The 16347-nt window shown below is 37.4% G+C and overlaps 2 protein-coding genes across 2 annotated transcripts; one reads left to right on the top strand and one right to left on the bottom strand.

The window, feature by feature from the left end:
* The first annotated feature begins 5493 nt into the window (after positions 1-5493).
* LOC147868611 (glycine-rich RNA-binding protein 7-like) lies at positions 5494-8029 on the top strand. The gene is made up of 2 exons (XM_087321405.1): positions 5494-5659; positions 7437-8029. The coding sequence occupies exons 1-2, from the start codon at positions 5546-5548 to the stop codon at positions 7842-7844; spliced, it is 522 nt and encodes a 173-aa protein (XP_087177531.1). The 5' UTR covers positions 5494-5545; the 3' UTR covers positions 7845-8029.
* A 3086-nt stretch (positions 8030-11115) lies between these two features.
* LOC147868610 (3-dehydrosphinganine reductase TSC10A-like) lies at positions 11116-14212 on the bottom strand. Its single transcript, XM_087321395.1, has 4 exons — positions 13655-14212; positions 12564-12827; positions 12212-12359; positions 11116-11478 (listed from the first exon to the last, which is right to left on the bottom strand). The coding sequence occupies exons 1-4, from the start codon at positions 13943-13945 to the stop codon at positions 11159-11161; spliced, it is 1023 nt and encodes a 340-aa protein (XP_087177521.1). The 5' UTR covers positions 13946-14212; the 3' UTR covers positions 11116-11158.
* Positions 14213-16347: the final 2135 nt, after the last annotated feature.

Here is a 16347-nt window from a genome sequence, read left to right as displayed (position 1 = left end):
ATCTTTCCTCTTCCTCAAGCATTGCCTCGAGAGCTCCGTACGCCTCCGCAATCCTGGCCCCGAAGCCGAGCCTTGCCAACTCTCTTTGTCGTTCGACCTCTTCCCGCTATGATGGCACGTCGTCACGCGCCTTCGTCTTAGCCTTCTCTGCTCGCTCGTCATCTAGCCGTTGGCATACCCTTCCGACCTTCGACCAGTCCTCCGTAAGGCCATTCGCTCCGTCATCGTCTTCGAGCTCAATCCCGATGGCCTCCCGTTCCGATCAGTCATTCGACCTAACGAACAACAAGACTTTGTCCGCCCCCACCAAACCTTGTTCCCGATTCGGGAGCCAAGCAAGCCATCTCTCGAACTCTCGGAACGCCTTCGTTGCGCCCCGGTAGGTCTTCGCTGATGCCACCTACTGGTCGAAGCCGCGTCATCCCCGACTCTTCCGACGTCCTCCATATGCCTGCAGGAGTGCCTCTTCGAAGGCCTCCCACGAACTATGAGCTTCTTGGAGCTCCTTCACTTCCGCGTGCATACGGACGACGACGACCCGACAGAAGAACTCCAGCCTCAATGCCTCGTCTGCGTCTCGCTCCTCCATTTCCGCATTGTATTCTTCCAAGTAGAATGGGACATTGTCCCCGTTGAAACGGCTGACTCTTTCGACCACGCATTCGACAGCTTGCTGCGCCGTCTCTCTTCTTGTTGTTGCTCATCCAAACTCCCTCGCCGCTTCAACAAAAAGTTGTGCAAAGTCGTTTTCTTCCAAGTCCATTCTTCCTTGCCGCCCTTCATGTCGGGTTCACCAAATATGTCGCGTTGTTACGCGTGTGCGTGTAGAAGGGGCGGGACCACAGGGGTCTCGGACGAGGGAGAAAAGGGATGCCAAGAAACTTGACACCGGACATGACCTAGATGTAACCGAACACGAGAGAGACAAAGAGAGAGACAAAGGAGAGGGAGAGCATGCGCGCGACACCAACTCTTATGCACAAGAAGCAAGGGGTTGTGCTTCCGACACCACCAAATACACCAATATGCACACACAGATACGAGTATGTATATTACAAGGGAAAGAATACATCCCCAGCTTCGAGCCGGACCAAGGTAGGTTAGGTTACAACAACAATCTGCTGGCAAGCCGCAGATCGGGGGAGCTATCGGGCTCGTCACGCCGAGCGGGGTCTTGCACAGGAGACCGAGTAGAAACAAACCCTAAACAGACACGAACTCTCGACCCATACGACAACGAAGAAGAAGAAGAAACTACCTAACCTAAATCTAAAGGTATACCCTCCTAACTCAAAATGGGCAACCCCTTCACAAAGGGCGCTCCCTTCCTTTTATAGAACAATGAGAGGGATGCGTAACAATGTGGGATAAATCCCATATTACATGGGATCCTCTGTCCCGAACTAACTACTGTCTGGCGCCATGATGGCGCCCCTATCATTTACATGATTTGTACAAGGGTGAGTGCACATGGTCCACTCTGCCGATTCTTCCAATATTCCCCGGTTTCTCACTATGGCCCGGAATCTTCATGACACCGGTTTGTGAACCGGTTTGGTTTGGTTTGGTTCAAGTTTGAGAACCCCAAAACGGTTTAGGCTTAACTGGTTTGGCTTGGATAAGGCCAAACCGGCTAAGCCTAAACCGAACCGTTGCCGATCCCTAAAGACAACCCATTAGGCCAAGTGTGAACTTGCCTGGGGCCTTGGGTCTCGCTATAAATATGAGGCCTAACTACCCTCATTTCATCATCTCTTGACTACGTCGAGACTTTGTTTCGTGGTGGGTCAACTCTTGTAGTGAGAGCGCCAGCACCAAGTACGACTCGACGCCACGACGGTGGTATGGGATGCCGATCAAGGCTCAAGTCTGTCTCGATTCCTTTGCTTGGGGGTGGTTGAGTGGATCGACACCCTTCTTTCTCTCTCTCCTTTCTTATTTCATATATATTATATCCTTATCATATGCTTACATTAGATAATCACTCTAATGGTAAGGGTAGTTAATTCTTTGCATTTTTCATTCTAGATATTAGAGAGCAGTTGATTATTGTACTAGGAGATTCACGTCGATTCGATTGTCCTTTCACCTTAGGGTATCAAATTACAAGAATCTCCCAACCAACACGTGACTTGAAGTAATGGCTATTGTGATCAAATCGTTGACTTGTTATATTGTTAGAAGCGTATTGTGGAAAGAGCCTTTAAAATGTATTCGTTGTGTTTCTAATGTGTGCACTTCTAACATAACAATATGATTTTTATCTATGCAACCTTCTAACATAACATAACAATATGTGTGCACTTCTAACATAACAATATGATTCTTATCTATGCAACCTTGAATAAAATGGTGACACTCTTTGATTGTGTTTCGTCTTTCAATGAAAGATATGATTTGTTGTCAACAACATGGTACTTCTAACTATATCTATGGAGGAGTGAGCGTTTGTGGGCCATTCCCATATTTATTGCCAAGTTAGAAAGCATAGTTCCTCCTTACATGCTTCATTGGTTACATATTGACTTGGTGGAAAATTGGAAAGTATACCCTAATGAAGATATTCTTTTATCATACATACAACGTAGCTCGAATCCAAAAATCCAACTATGACTACTTGGATCTTGGTTACTTGAGTCTTGTACCACTAAAGTGACACTTTTTTTCTTTACATCTTCCCCATGCTTCTCTTTCAGTTTTGACATGAACTTACAAGGCACTACCAGTCTACCATTACAAACATGATCATGTTGGACCTAGACTTTTGTGCACATCATGAAATATATCATGCTTCCCAACAACAAATCAGTATGGACGACCTCACATTTATTCCTTTCCAAAGTTGTTTTGCTCAGCTTTGCTTCTTACCCCTAATGTCTTCCATTGACTTCTCATGATCAACATTTCATCTGAAGCGGAGGACGAGACTACCATTGAAACATGACTTGGTGTCCAAGCAACAATCATTGTTGTATCCGAAGCATCGTGCCATGTAGGCCCTTCCTTAGCCTACATACTATCCCCTTGATTTCTCAAAATTAGTTGATGGGGTTCTGCATAAACACATCATGTTTAAGGTTTTTATGAAGGAATAATGTTGTTTTTACATTCTCTTGAAGGTTTCTAGGTCTATATCCTCATTTGTTGTGTTTGGAAGCAACATTCACAAAATCATAAAGAACATGGTAAATATTTCTATTAAGGATTAAGTATTACCAAAAGAAGTGGATTGAAAACTCTTTCTATGTGTATGGTCATGTCTCAGAGACAAGAGAATAGGAGATTTACACAAGACAAGATTATATTAGGAAAAATTGGGGATCCTAATATAATGCTTAATCAACGTTAATTAATAGGGAAAAGTACCAGGATACCCCAGGAAGTTCGTCTATTTACCAGAATGCCCCTAGAAGCTCCAAATTTACCGAACTACCCCTATGTCCAGAAAATTACACTTTATAAAGTAATTATACACTCAAATCTTTGGTAAATAGGGCTAATTCGGGTCCATTTCTTCCATCTTTGATAAATAGGGCTTGTAGATTTGAGTGTATAATTACTTTATAAAGTGTAATTTTTTGGACATAGGGGTAGTTTGGTAAATTTTGAACTTTCAGGGGCATTTTGGTAAATAGACGAACTTCGAGGGGCATCCTGGTACTTTTCCCTAATTAATACTATATCAACATCTTACATGTGGGGAAGAGTAAAATGATATATGATCTGTAGTTATTGTCTTTGGTTTATATAGAGGATCCATGATCCATTTGCAATTTCAGATTCTAATTATCTAAGGGGGTTGTAATAGTCTCACAATCCACCATGTTGAACTTGAAAAATAAGTTCAAAATTTAATGGCATAGTGTAGGGAAGAAATCATGAGTTGTAAAAGTAATAAGAATGCCAATGCAATAATGAACCTCACCCAAATTGTTCGATTCCATGAGTTGAGCCAATTGAAATCTTCTCCTATGGGCAAGACATCAACATGCAAGAGAAGGAATGTGTATCATTAGAATCATTTCAGATTTAGATTGAATTCTCCAATTTAAACACGTGGAATTTGATGCTATGTAGGTACTAGATGACCATTAAAATCCATGCCCTTTGGTGCCCATTTGAGGCATCAATTTCTGTAGCTAACATACTCCACACATATTGGATTTTGACATGAACCTTGAGGTCTATTGCATGTATGCCTCCTCCCCTAGCTCACATTGGGGGAAGACATTCTACACATACATCTATGTATGGAACCACCCTTAGTTCTAACATTGTCTAAATATATTAATCTTTTCCAATAGGGCAAAGGTTTAATCATAGTTTGTGTCATGTAATTGCGAATATCCTTTTGCCATTGGGAACGTTTTGCGCTTGTTGATAGAACTGTTTGAGCAATGCTTTATCTTGTACTACATCCATTGTTAGATTGTATGTACATATATCAAGTGGTGTTTTGATTGGCTTGAGATATACGTCAATGGCCTCTTTCATTGTGGGTGTGAGAAACTTTGAAGGCGCATGAAGATGTAGAGTCATTGAGCGCAATATCTTGACTTACCTAAACTTAGCAGGTCAACGGATTGTAGCACTATGTAGATCTTTTGCCCGAGCATGCAACCCAAAAAATTGCACTTCTTTTTTACTTTTGATCAAAGCTTGGCTCACACTAACTCTGACTTGTGCAAAGATGATATGCTATGATGCACATTGTATTGTTATAGGTTAGGCTTCCTTCCACATAATCACTTTGCACGGGAACATCATGCATTCCAATGGTTATGTACTTTGCACGATAACATCATAGAGTAATGACCTTATAGAAATTGGGATTTAGAGAAAATGAGAGACAAAGGGAGAGAAGAGACAAACTGACTTGTCCATTGAGCCATGGTTGAGATGGATGTTTCAATTGTTTGGAGACATTTGGTGTCTATTGAGATCCTAAGTAAAGACATGCTAGAGTGGTCGACAATGATAGTGCAACAAGGATGCGTGAAAGCAAAAAAATGAAATGAAAAAAATTGATTTGTTAAACCAGTATTCATTCCGGTTACCGTTAGCACATGGGGAGATAGAAGATTCGCTCACTGTGCAATAACTTGTCGATGAATAGATTGTTACTGAAAAATAGCGACAAAATTGAGAAGTAGTTCCCTCGATGGATTCCACAATCATGAAAGCCAATACAAATGAGCCTTGCAGGGCGGGATAAAAACATCTGTTGACCTAGAGACAAAATCACGGCAAAAACCATGGCATTTCTGGGCTGGGCGGGCCCAGTGGCAACAACGAAAAGGAGATATTTATGCACATACTCTTACGTTGTTGTGGTGGGTACCTGAACTAGATAGAAATCAAGATTTCCAAGCAAACGAATTATTAATGGATTTGTTTAGACTTAGCAATCCATCAGTCACTCAACCTAATGTGGTAAGTTGAGTTGTGTAACTCTCCAAAAACCCTAAAAGCTCTCTCTCTCACTCTTTCTCTCTCTCTTTCTGTTTCTCTCTCTCCACCTCCTCCTTCCCGTCTCCAAGCTTCCATGGCCGCTGCAGATCTCGAGTATCGCTGCTTCGTCGGAGGTCTCGCATGGACCACCGATGATCGCAGTCTTGCCGACGCCTTTCGAGACTTCGGCGAAGTTGTCGACTCCAAGGTATATGTTTCTTTGTTTTTCTCTCTCATTTCCTCCTCCTTTTCTCCTGTTTAGAATGTGTTGCCCAGAATCTCAGGTATGTCTCTTCTCCTTCTCTTATTCCCATCTATTCTTTCTACTATAACAATACCTCCTCTCTCACAGTCGCATGCATAAATCTATCTTCACTTCCATTCCTTTAACTCTTTCTTCTCTTTTGTTGAAGTAGTTTTCATCAGAACCTCAGGTATTGCTTTCCATGCTCTCCCTCGTCTGTTTGTTTTGTTTGTTCTCTCAGATCACTAGATATTGAAATTTTCGGGTTATGCTTAGACACGAAGGCTATATTTGAATTTCCCATTTTATTTTTTGCAAATTGCTTCTTTTCTGCTACTGCGCGTGATAAAACTCTGGATGCAGAAGATATATACATTTTTATCGTAATTCCTTTCTGCTGAAAATTGTTTCCCTTTGTCTCTCTCTTCTCTTCCCTCGACCGTGTGCTTGAACGTTTTCTCAGTTTTAAATGTGTAAAGGTCACCTTTTGTCAACCGAAATTGTAACATCTGTCTCTTGTAGATTCTGCCGAGCATATGAATTCGTTAGGGTTTTCTCTTATGGAATTTTATTTTTTCTGGTACTGAGGCTCTTGGTGATAGTCACCATTTGTCTAGTGGATTTGATCGACATTCTCTGACCTAGTATTAGATCTCTAAAGTAATCCTAGGAATTCAGTTTTTCTTCTGCAATTGTTTTTTCACCGTTTGTAGACCTAACGTTTCTTTAACAGTAAAGAGCCTCTAAAACACTTTATAATGATACTGATCATTGGATTGTTTGGAAGTGTTTTTAAGAAAGAAAATTTACTGAAGGATGCTTTCATATCACTCTAAATCTGGCCTTCTTATACGTGCACAAGCTACCTTTTTTCTATCTTGTGCATATTCATTCTAGCTGATTGAGCTTATTCCAGATTAACAGAGCTTCAAAATATAGTTCCTTGCAGAATTATGCTTCTAGATAAGATTATTTAGCATGCTTATAGATGCAGAGATGGTTTCTTTTTAGCTAGGTATGATTTAACGAACTCACCATTTTGTACTTTATTTTCTTGATGGATATTCTAAAAATTTGTATGAGCTGCTAGATATTGATTATATATGTTCCATCTAGGTTCCAATCAACATGGAATGTTGACTTGTATTGAGGTGTGAAACAAGATAGTATGATCTTGCAGAAAGATGTTTCTCATTAAACTTTAAAAGTTTGCAATTGTGATGTTAAAACATTTTGCTGCAAAGCGCTAAACTTAATACTATGTCCAAGATATGGATTATACAATCAATACACCATTTTTCTAAATGACCAGGATTATTTGCAGGTGGATAGTTTTTTATTTCCACATCAGTTAAGATCATAGAGTATTGGATTGTGTGGAGTTGTACAGCTTGATTGCCTCGTAATCTGGAACCATGTTTCCACATCATTTGATTCTAAAAGAGTCTAATAACCTTACAGAGTGTTTGTGCGTCAGCTTTAATAAACAATTTGAATGTCTCCACATCACTTGTAATGTGTAATAAACATACATTGCACGGATGTTTGTATGCAATGTAATTGTTCTCACATCACTTAAAATGTGTAAGATACATACATGTGTGTGTTTCTATGCTTGTGATTGATTTCTTCATAATATTTAACAAACGATGTTACATTGTAGAGATATTTCCCTTAACTCTGAAAAACAAAACAAAGATATATTTAAATTTATATAATCATGTATGTGCTCATTGCATAGGTTATCAATGACCGTGAAACGGGACGATCACGAGGCTTTGGTTTTGTGACATTCTCTGATGAGCAAGCGATGACGGATGCGATTGAATCGATGAATGGAAAAGAGCTGGATGGAAGGAACATTACTGTGAACCAAGCTCAGGCAAGATCGGGCGGGGGTGATGGAGGCTATCGTGGCTCCAATGGAGGCGGTGGTTCACGATATGGAGATCGTGGAAGTTATGGTAGCAGGGAGAGATCAGATGGAGGAAATGGTGGATATGGTGGCAGTGGCCGTGCCGGAGGCTATAATGATGCCAATGGTGGTGGAAATGGTGGTTACGGTGGTAGCAATCGCAGTGGTGGTTACGGTGGGGGTAACAATAGGTATTCAAGTGGTGGCTCGGATGCGCAGAATTGGAGGAAGTAAATGAAACGAAAACATTACACAGACTTTTGTTTGTAAATTGAGTATTGACTTCCTTTTTGCTTTTGTTACTCAAGACCTTTTGTTTTGCACTGACACTTTTTTTATGGTGATGGGGAAAAAGCTGATATGCTCCAAAGAGATGATTCCATAGAATATGGTTTTGGTGAAGTTTCTCTTTTCTTCAACGTGTTTCTTAGTAATCCTTTATGTGAATGCTTGTACCTTTACTTACACACACACATGCACTGTCTCTCTCTCTCTCTCTCTCTCTCTCTGCCTCTGTTTCTCTGCCTGCAGGCTGCCTGTGTGTGTGTGTGTGTGTTTCCATATTTCGAAATCTACTTCCTGAGAAGAACCCAAAATGTGAATGCTTGTTTGTTGAACACCATTTCCCTTGATATATCTCTTTTATAGAAGAAAAGTGAGGCTGTGAATAGTCTGGAAGTAGTGGCGTTTTTTTCTTTGCCTGATAAGATTGCATCTTTTTCCTGTTAATGTAGTGTGGAATTAGTGGTGATTTTTTCTTTGCCTGATAAGATTGATTACCTCTTTCCTGTTAATGAAACCAGTTTTCATGATGGTGAACAAATGTGGTAGATAGTTAAAACTCTTAATAGAGATATCATAAGAAGATAAAGACTGAAGGTGAAACATTAAGTTTCCTTTATGACTAGAATGTTTTAAGGAATGTGATTACATAACAGAATTGCTTTAGCTCCTCACCTCTTATGTGAAGCAGCATATATACTTCCATAAATTTGGGGTTTGTGGAGCTCTTGACTGTGTAAGATCGGTTGGATATATATATATATATATATATATATGTACTTTTTGCGCTTGATCATCAGAAATATTTCAATCTTTATCTTCCTAAATATTGAAATTCTTCTGTAATGTACAATGGGTCGGTTAAGGAGAAAACCATTGTATGCAAGGGCCACAAAATATTACAAGAAATGTCAAATAAGCATGTAAGTGTAGTCAGTCACGCTTGGATGGAACTATATCACCAGCTTATTTGTGTTATTATTGCACAAAAATAGGCTCTTGTATGGATTGACCAATATGATTTAACTAGTGAATTAACAATCAATTTATATTTAGATAAAATCAAGGAAAATGCCGCATGAAAAACAATTGAGTAATTAACATGATGTTAAATTAACACCCAAATATTATCTTCAAATTTTAACAGCAACTGTATTTAGAAGAAATGTAGATTTGTTGAATGAATGAAAGTCAAATTTGAAAAGGAAGATGAAAACATGATTAATAAGAAATCATATGAAGCATTAACCAAAATTTGGATTCATATTAATAGGGCATTGTAAGATGATTTTATGTTACATGTATATGCACTTGCATTTGTGGATGTCTGAAGGTTTAGTAAACGTGACTTCGAGTAGAGAAATTTGAGTAGGAGGTACCTAAACCAAAGTAACATGCAATTTGAAATTGTGATGTGAAAGCTATCACCTTTTCTTCGAAGAGCAACCCCAAAAGTCTCCCAAGGCTAACCTTTGCTCGTGGTCGGGAACATTCTAAACACTTTATAAAGGCTCAATATTGAGTCCAAATTTCCTCTAAAGGGATAGATTTATTGGCTTAAAATAAAGGCACCCTTAGCTCCATGATTGAGTAATTACTAATGAAGATTAAAACACATTGTTGAAAATATGCAAGCAAGCAATAACATAACTCGTGCACAATCCAACACCCATTTTGGCAGATAGAAGTCCAGAAAGCTATCTAAAAGAAAAATCAAGACATTGTGATAGAGGAGGGTCCTTAGCTTCACTCCCTTCCATTAGACCGAATGGACATCCAATAATGATGTAAATATGTCGTGAGACACAAATAAAATAGAAGATAAGTTCTTTTGTTAGAAGGGATGGAAGATCCAATAATGATGTAAACATGTAGTACAACAGAAATAGCACAGCCTCAAGTCGAAAGTTCAAACGTTTCACAATGTAGCACAAATGACAAGAAATCAACTTGAAAGATAGTAGCTAATTAATAGAGATAACTACATACATGCAGTGGCAGTCTAGTAGTCTTGAAATTTGAAGTATGATTTGATGTAAGATGCGAAGATCTTTGGAATTGGCAATTCAGACACATGGCATTGATTCGGATGCATCTAAAGTGGAACAAAGAATCTATTTTTTGGTTCACACACTCTAGAAGAGCTCTCCCAAAAAGTGTGTTAAAATTTAGTAGCATTAGGAATATCATGTAGTAGATACATACATATTAATAGTTTGATATAAAGATTGAATGTCCAACATGCACATATTAAAGAAAGTAATATAATATTTTGTAGTATATAGGAATCCAAGATATGTAAGAACACATGTAGGGAATTTGCATAGGTAACCATGAGATGTTTGTAGGATTCCCTTTTGAAGCCTATATAATAAATATAAGCACTCTAAAGATTCTTCAACCTGGATTAAGTTTATAACAAAAAGATTCTTGCTTATGGATATCATGTGTCATCACATATGCTCATTAAATTTAGGGAAAAGTACCAGGATGCCCCTCGAAGTTCGTCTATTTACTAGAATGCCCCTGAAAGTTCCAAATTTACCAAACTACCCCTATGTCCAAAAAATTACACTTTATAAAGTAATTATACACTCAAATCTACAAGCCCTACTTATCAAAGATGGAAGAAATGGACCCGAATTAGCCCTATTTACCAAAGATTTGAGTGTATAATTACTTTATAAAGTGTAATTTTCTGGACATAGGGGTAGTTCGGTAAATTTGGAGCTTCTAGGGGCATTCTGGTAAATAGACAAACTTCCAGGGGTATCCTGGTACTTTTCCCATAAATTTATTAGGTAATTAAGTTTGTCATTAAGTTTCTAATGAAGACACAATGAACATTGATGAAGAATTACTTGACTTAGAAGATTAAATTTTGCTATCGTACTAGTAAAGTAACTTATTGTTACCGAAGCATAATTCTTCATCAATTATGAGTTGTTTGTTCTCTACAAGAGAATGTGTGTGGGTTAACTTAGAAGTGTCACTTTAAAATAATACGTCATTGTAGGTCATTTTCTATTTATTATACATGGTTGCTAATTTTCTTAATAAGTGAAAGTATCTACCTACCTTATATCCAAGTATGGAATCTAGTTCTCTTTAATGGTATAACAAATTTCTGCCCAAAAATGTAAATCGCTAGAGGGGAGGCTTTTCACAGCCCTTGACAAGAAAAGACTCAATTTATAGTAACATTGTGTTTGGGGCACGTAAATAATTAATTAATTCAAATGTTGCTCAATATTAAATACAAAGAATTATTCTTTTGGAGCTTTAACATGCTCCCCTCTTAGTATGACTTGTTTGATATAATGAAGATAAAAGAAACTTGCAATTTTGATGGGGATAAGGAGGACAAGCTCAATCATGAACGAAATGAAGGAATCGGGTGGTATGAAGCCTCGTGCCAAGGTACCAATCATATAGGCTACGACTGTGGTGGTGACAAGGAACTCGCCCTTCTTTATCCCATCAATTTCAATTGTCTTCCTTGCTACCTCATCCGGGGACTCTGCAAATCGCCTATTATAAAACCCTATCTTGTTTGCAAACCGCAAATTTGTCTCTTGTTTGTCAACTGTAATATAACAAACACATATTGTAAGTTTCTCGATTGGTCGGCCATGTTTATAAAAGTAAAATCTAGGTTCCTTACTAGTTGTCTACAATAGAATTGAAACGACATATACATTTTACTTCGAAGCTTATATAGTTGTTGCAACTGTTATCTTCTTGTATAAATTGTGTTATGAGGAATTTTGTACTTTCTTGAAAAATTCACGAATTCAAAGATCTTAGTGTACTCAATTGATACCATTTCTATAGTTACTGATCAGATGTGGTTGCCAATATGTCAAGTTCATGTAATTATGTGGGCGGTTAAAAACTCAAAAAAAAGTTGTTGGTGGGCAATGAATGGTTTGCTCATTGTTAGAACACACCAACCTATTTTATTGTATCCTTACATGTTCTGAGTTGGTAGAAGTGTATTGAGCTTTAAAGTACTATCTATAAATAATGAGGTATGCTCAAGGGTATGGTACACAAAATTGATTGATATGGACATTAAATACAGGTATTTTGGAGGTGTTTGTTCATGTTTGTGAAGAAAGGTGGAGGGGGATAGATAGATAGGTTTTATTGTCACAATTAAAAGTCAAATATGACCTACAAGTCCAAGAGTGAAACATTTTTCACATAGTATGTGTGATATGGAGTGGTGATTCTTGATGTTTAGGAATTTTACTTACGACCATTGAGAGAGAGAGAGAGAGAGAGAGAGAGAGAGAGAGAGAGAGAGAGCATATAACCTTCGTCAAGCATGGGAGTTTCAGTGAAACCGGGACATACAAGGTTCACTTTGATATTCCATGGTAGCAATTCAAATCTTAATAATTCTGCAAAACCTCTAAGGGCGTACTTTGTTGCTGTGTACATGTTTGATGCATAAACAAACACCTACATGAAAAAGACATTATAAACAATATTTAAAAATCAACTCAAACATACCAAGCCAAGATATTTAATTTCTAGCATCATAAGATGCCCATATGGAGTATATTAGACATAAGAATAAATGAAGGCTTCAACCATAAATTAATGGACTCCAATTATAATAATAGGGCAAACATTTTTTAAAATATTGCATAACTTATAACTTACCAAAGATGCTAAAGAGCTTATAATGACAATGGAGGAAGGATTTGTGAGGCTTCTACCCTTCATCAATGGTAAGGCAGTATGGATGGGCAATACACAACCCATCAAATTCACTCTATTCACCATCTCTAAGACATCTACCTTGGCATCACCCACTCTGCCAGAGGAAGCTATTCCCGCACAACATATTAGAATGTCAATAGGTTTCCACTCAAAACTCTCCTTGATGGCCATTGATATCGCTTGTCCGTTAGATGCATCGGCAACCTATAAACAATGGTGTGTTCATAATAAATAATGAGTAAGCAATCACATATAGATGAAGATAAACATTAAGGCTTAGGCTTAGACACAACTTTAGTTACTGGGACTTGATTTTTGGGCCTTGGAAGCACCAAGAAAGTCTCTTCAAGTTTGGGAACTTTTGGGATTGGATTTCATAGAAATTGAAATAACTTTCATACTAGAAATCCATATGGAAATATGTATGGTGTATTGGAACACGATTACTAACATATTTGAAATGATACGTCATATGAGAGTGTTTAAGTAATATATATGTACTTTAAAACTATATCAATGGGATAATATTTCTTAAAAAGCCCATTTGTTAGTCCAAAATCATTTTGATGTGCGGCAAACACCATTAGTTGCAAGAAAACATACGTATCAACAACATTTTTTTAATATCACAAATTATCAAGCTAGAACAAAAGTTACTTACATATGGACAATATTTGGATATACAACACATAGGATTCAAATGTTTGTGTGTGATCTATAATATATGTATGCTAGTTTTGTGTGACATCCAAATGATGATTTGATGGTGTGTTAATGAGCAATTATGTAAAATAGACTATACTTACTAATTTAAATGTATAAAGAGAATACAATAATGTAATTATCCTAGGCAAGACCTATAATTATATTTTAACTCAAAGTTACACACACACACACACACACACACACACACACAAACAAACAAATACAAACACAAACACAAACACAAACACTCACTATGGTTATTAGCACAACTCTTTACATGATGAGCAATTTAGTATAATAGAGAAGAGATGTGAAGCAATTTCAACCTTGATGAGGATGGAGTTGAGTGGGAGTCCAAGTGTGGAACATATTGCATCTCGGGCAGCCTCCAATTTGGTAGGGGTGCGCGCAATGAGCGTGAGGAATGCACCCTCCCTTGCACACCTCTTTGCCAATGCAAACCCTATGCCGCTTGACCCGCCGGTTATCACGACATGCTTCCCTTTAAAAGATGCCAAATGGAGCTTTGACCTCCTCCTTATTTGCCAAACGTATAACACCCCTATCAAAAGAATCGCCCCCATCACCAAAGTGGTAATTAGGGTATTACTCACCATCTCTACTTGTTAATAACCCAAAATATTCTTCTCATTTACAATGGCGAGGAAATTAATCACAATCACAATATGATTTGTTCATATTCTTCCTATGTAGTTTTCTTATATTGATTTATGAATGAACCACAAAGATTTAGACTAAATTATGTTTTCCTACTTGGTGAAGAGTATCAAAGGTAAGTAGAAGATAACTAGATAGATAGGATTTTCTAATCATCCTTGAAGGCCAAACATAGCCTATGAGATCTTAGAGTAGAACTAACCTCCTCACCCACTAATACTTGAATAGTGAGACTCAATATTTAAACAAATGAAGAGAGAGAATGTACGTATGTGTGTGTAAACGTTAGAGAGAGACAAAGAAATGTTGGTAAAAACTAAAAAGTGTGTGTGTGTGTGTGAGAAAGAGATAGAAATGTGTGTAAAGTTGTAAAGGTGAGAGAGAGCCACACATTAGGTTTATTCTATATCAATAAGGTTGATATACTTGTTAGGAAAGATTGGGTTTGCTACATGAAGACACATTGATTTATCACAGGAGAGACATCCAACCTAATTGATAGGATGGGCATCCTGTTCTTAATGTTTAGAAGTGAGCTACCCACCAATGCTTAAAATTTCTTCAAAGGTAGCTACCCACCGCTTGAATTTGGATAAGTGAGCTACCCGATTAGACCTTTTAAATTTGTCCTTTCCATCTCTTTAGCTTTTAATTTTCCCTTTCCACTTTGCCACAAACTTTTCGCAAAGGCATATCCACGTTAATTTTGTTTTTTTCTAAAGCCCATATGGTTCATTATGAAAATTGTACTTGATGCAAGTATTATAAATCAAATTCCAACATTTTTATAAACAAACTTCCGAGCTCTATTAATATAAATAGTTGTGCTCATGGATGATCTCTAAATACTGATAGTAGAAATTAATGCACTTAACTAGGGTAGATATAATCATAAATCTAAACATGCTTATGATACAAAGTTGATATACATATTGAGTTACGAGTATGACAACATGTCATTATATGCATACTTGTGTAGAGGCATCGAATTTGTCCTTCCAAGTTACTTAAATTTGAAGAGGTGCAACTATTTAGTTCATAATTACAACAACCATAATAAATATGGTCTCACATTTTTAATAAATAATGTTGAGATTATTGAATTAACAATTCCTACAACCCCCATACTTGAATGATCTCAACTATTTGTGGTGATTATATGAATGCTTTGCCTTGTTAAAAGGTTTCGCCTATAAATCAACACATAGGTTGTATTGGAGTAAAGATCATCTCTAAGCTTTTTAGGTTTTCAACATATTGCACCTTTAGATGATGCAAAAGTGTTTGTAAAGTTGATTGTAAGTATTTTAGAAAATCCACACACTACTAATAAGAAGATCAACATGACAACTACACTTGCCGAAAAGGTTTTGTCTGCAGAAAGACCACATTATGGCAGCAGATGTAGGGAGCTCATGGGCTATAAAGAAGTTATGAAGGTCTAAAGATAAATGAAATAGAACCTCACAGTGATGAGCGAGATAGAGTCTCTTTGAAGAATAGACCTACTAATATAAGTTCAACTCATTCAATAGTAAGCAATATAAACTTGTGACAACCAAGTTTTACAAAAAGAGAACAAACAAAATCCAAATGACCTTGGACATAGTGGGATATTGAGAATGTAACCAACACGCTACTCTTTGGTAACAATTGCAACCTTCTTTCCTTGAAATAAAACATCAAGATTAGAAACTAATAAAGGCACTCTTGCAATAGATGTTGGATGATGCTTTCAAGATAATTAAAGGATCCACAAGTTCATTTCAATGAAGTGAACGTCTTTGCACATGGTCCTTTGGCAGGTATAGGAGGTTGTTTTCTAACATTTGGTTGACTAATAATAGGAACTTGTTGTTCAATTCTGAAGTGATCATCTACTTGCAATATTGTGGATAAGGAGGCAACTATTAATGAGCTTTTCTACATCTTGCAAATCAAGGCATCGAAGTGATGGTGCAATTGTTAGTCGACACATGGAGGGTTAATGTAGAAGGGCTACACCCTTGCAATATTGTTCGACTGTTGATGGAGATGTTTCTTGTCAAGATGACGACACATTCAGTCAAGTATTTGGGTTATACTACATCCAACCTAATAAACAGTTTGCTATCGAAGATTGACACTTCAAAAATCGGTCTCTGTTGGTTTAACACAACCAATGTGGTGTACCTCTTGAAATTTGGACAATAGCAAACTGTTTAAGAACTACCAAGCCATTTAAACCAAATCAAACTATTTCAAGAAAAGATAAAACCAAATGGCTTAAGGAAAACTTGAAACAACATTGAACCATTTATGTTAAACTTATTAAAAAATTAAGTTAAAGAATTTTCAATAA

Source organism: Azolla caroliniana, unplaced genomic scaffold, assembly GCF_043228905.1.
Source record: "Azolla caroliniana isolate FFs.n. ecotype wild unplaced genomic scaffold, voAzoCaro1.0.p SCAF_1, whole genome shotgun sequence".
Classification (NCBI taxonomy): domain Eukaryota; kingdom Viridiplantae; phylum Streptophyta; class Polypodiopsida; order Salviniales; family Salviniaceae; genus Azolla; species Azolla caroliniana.
The sequence above is the reverse complement of the archived record's forward strand: the minus strand, read 5'-3'. Positions and strand labels throughout refer to the sequence as shown.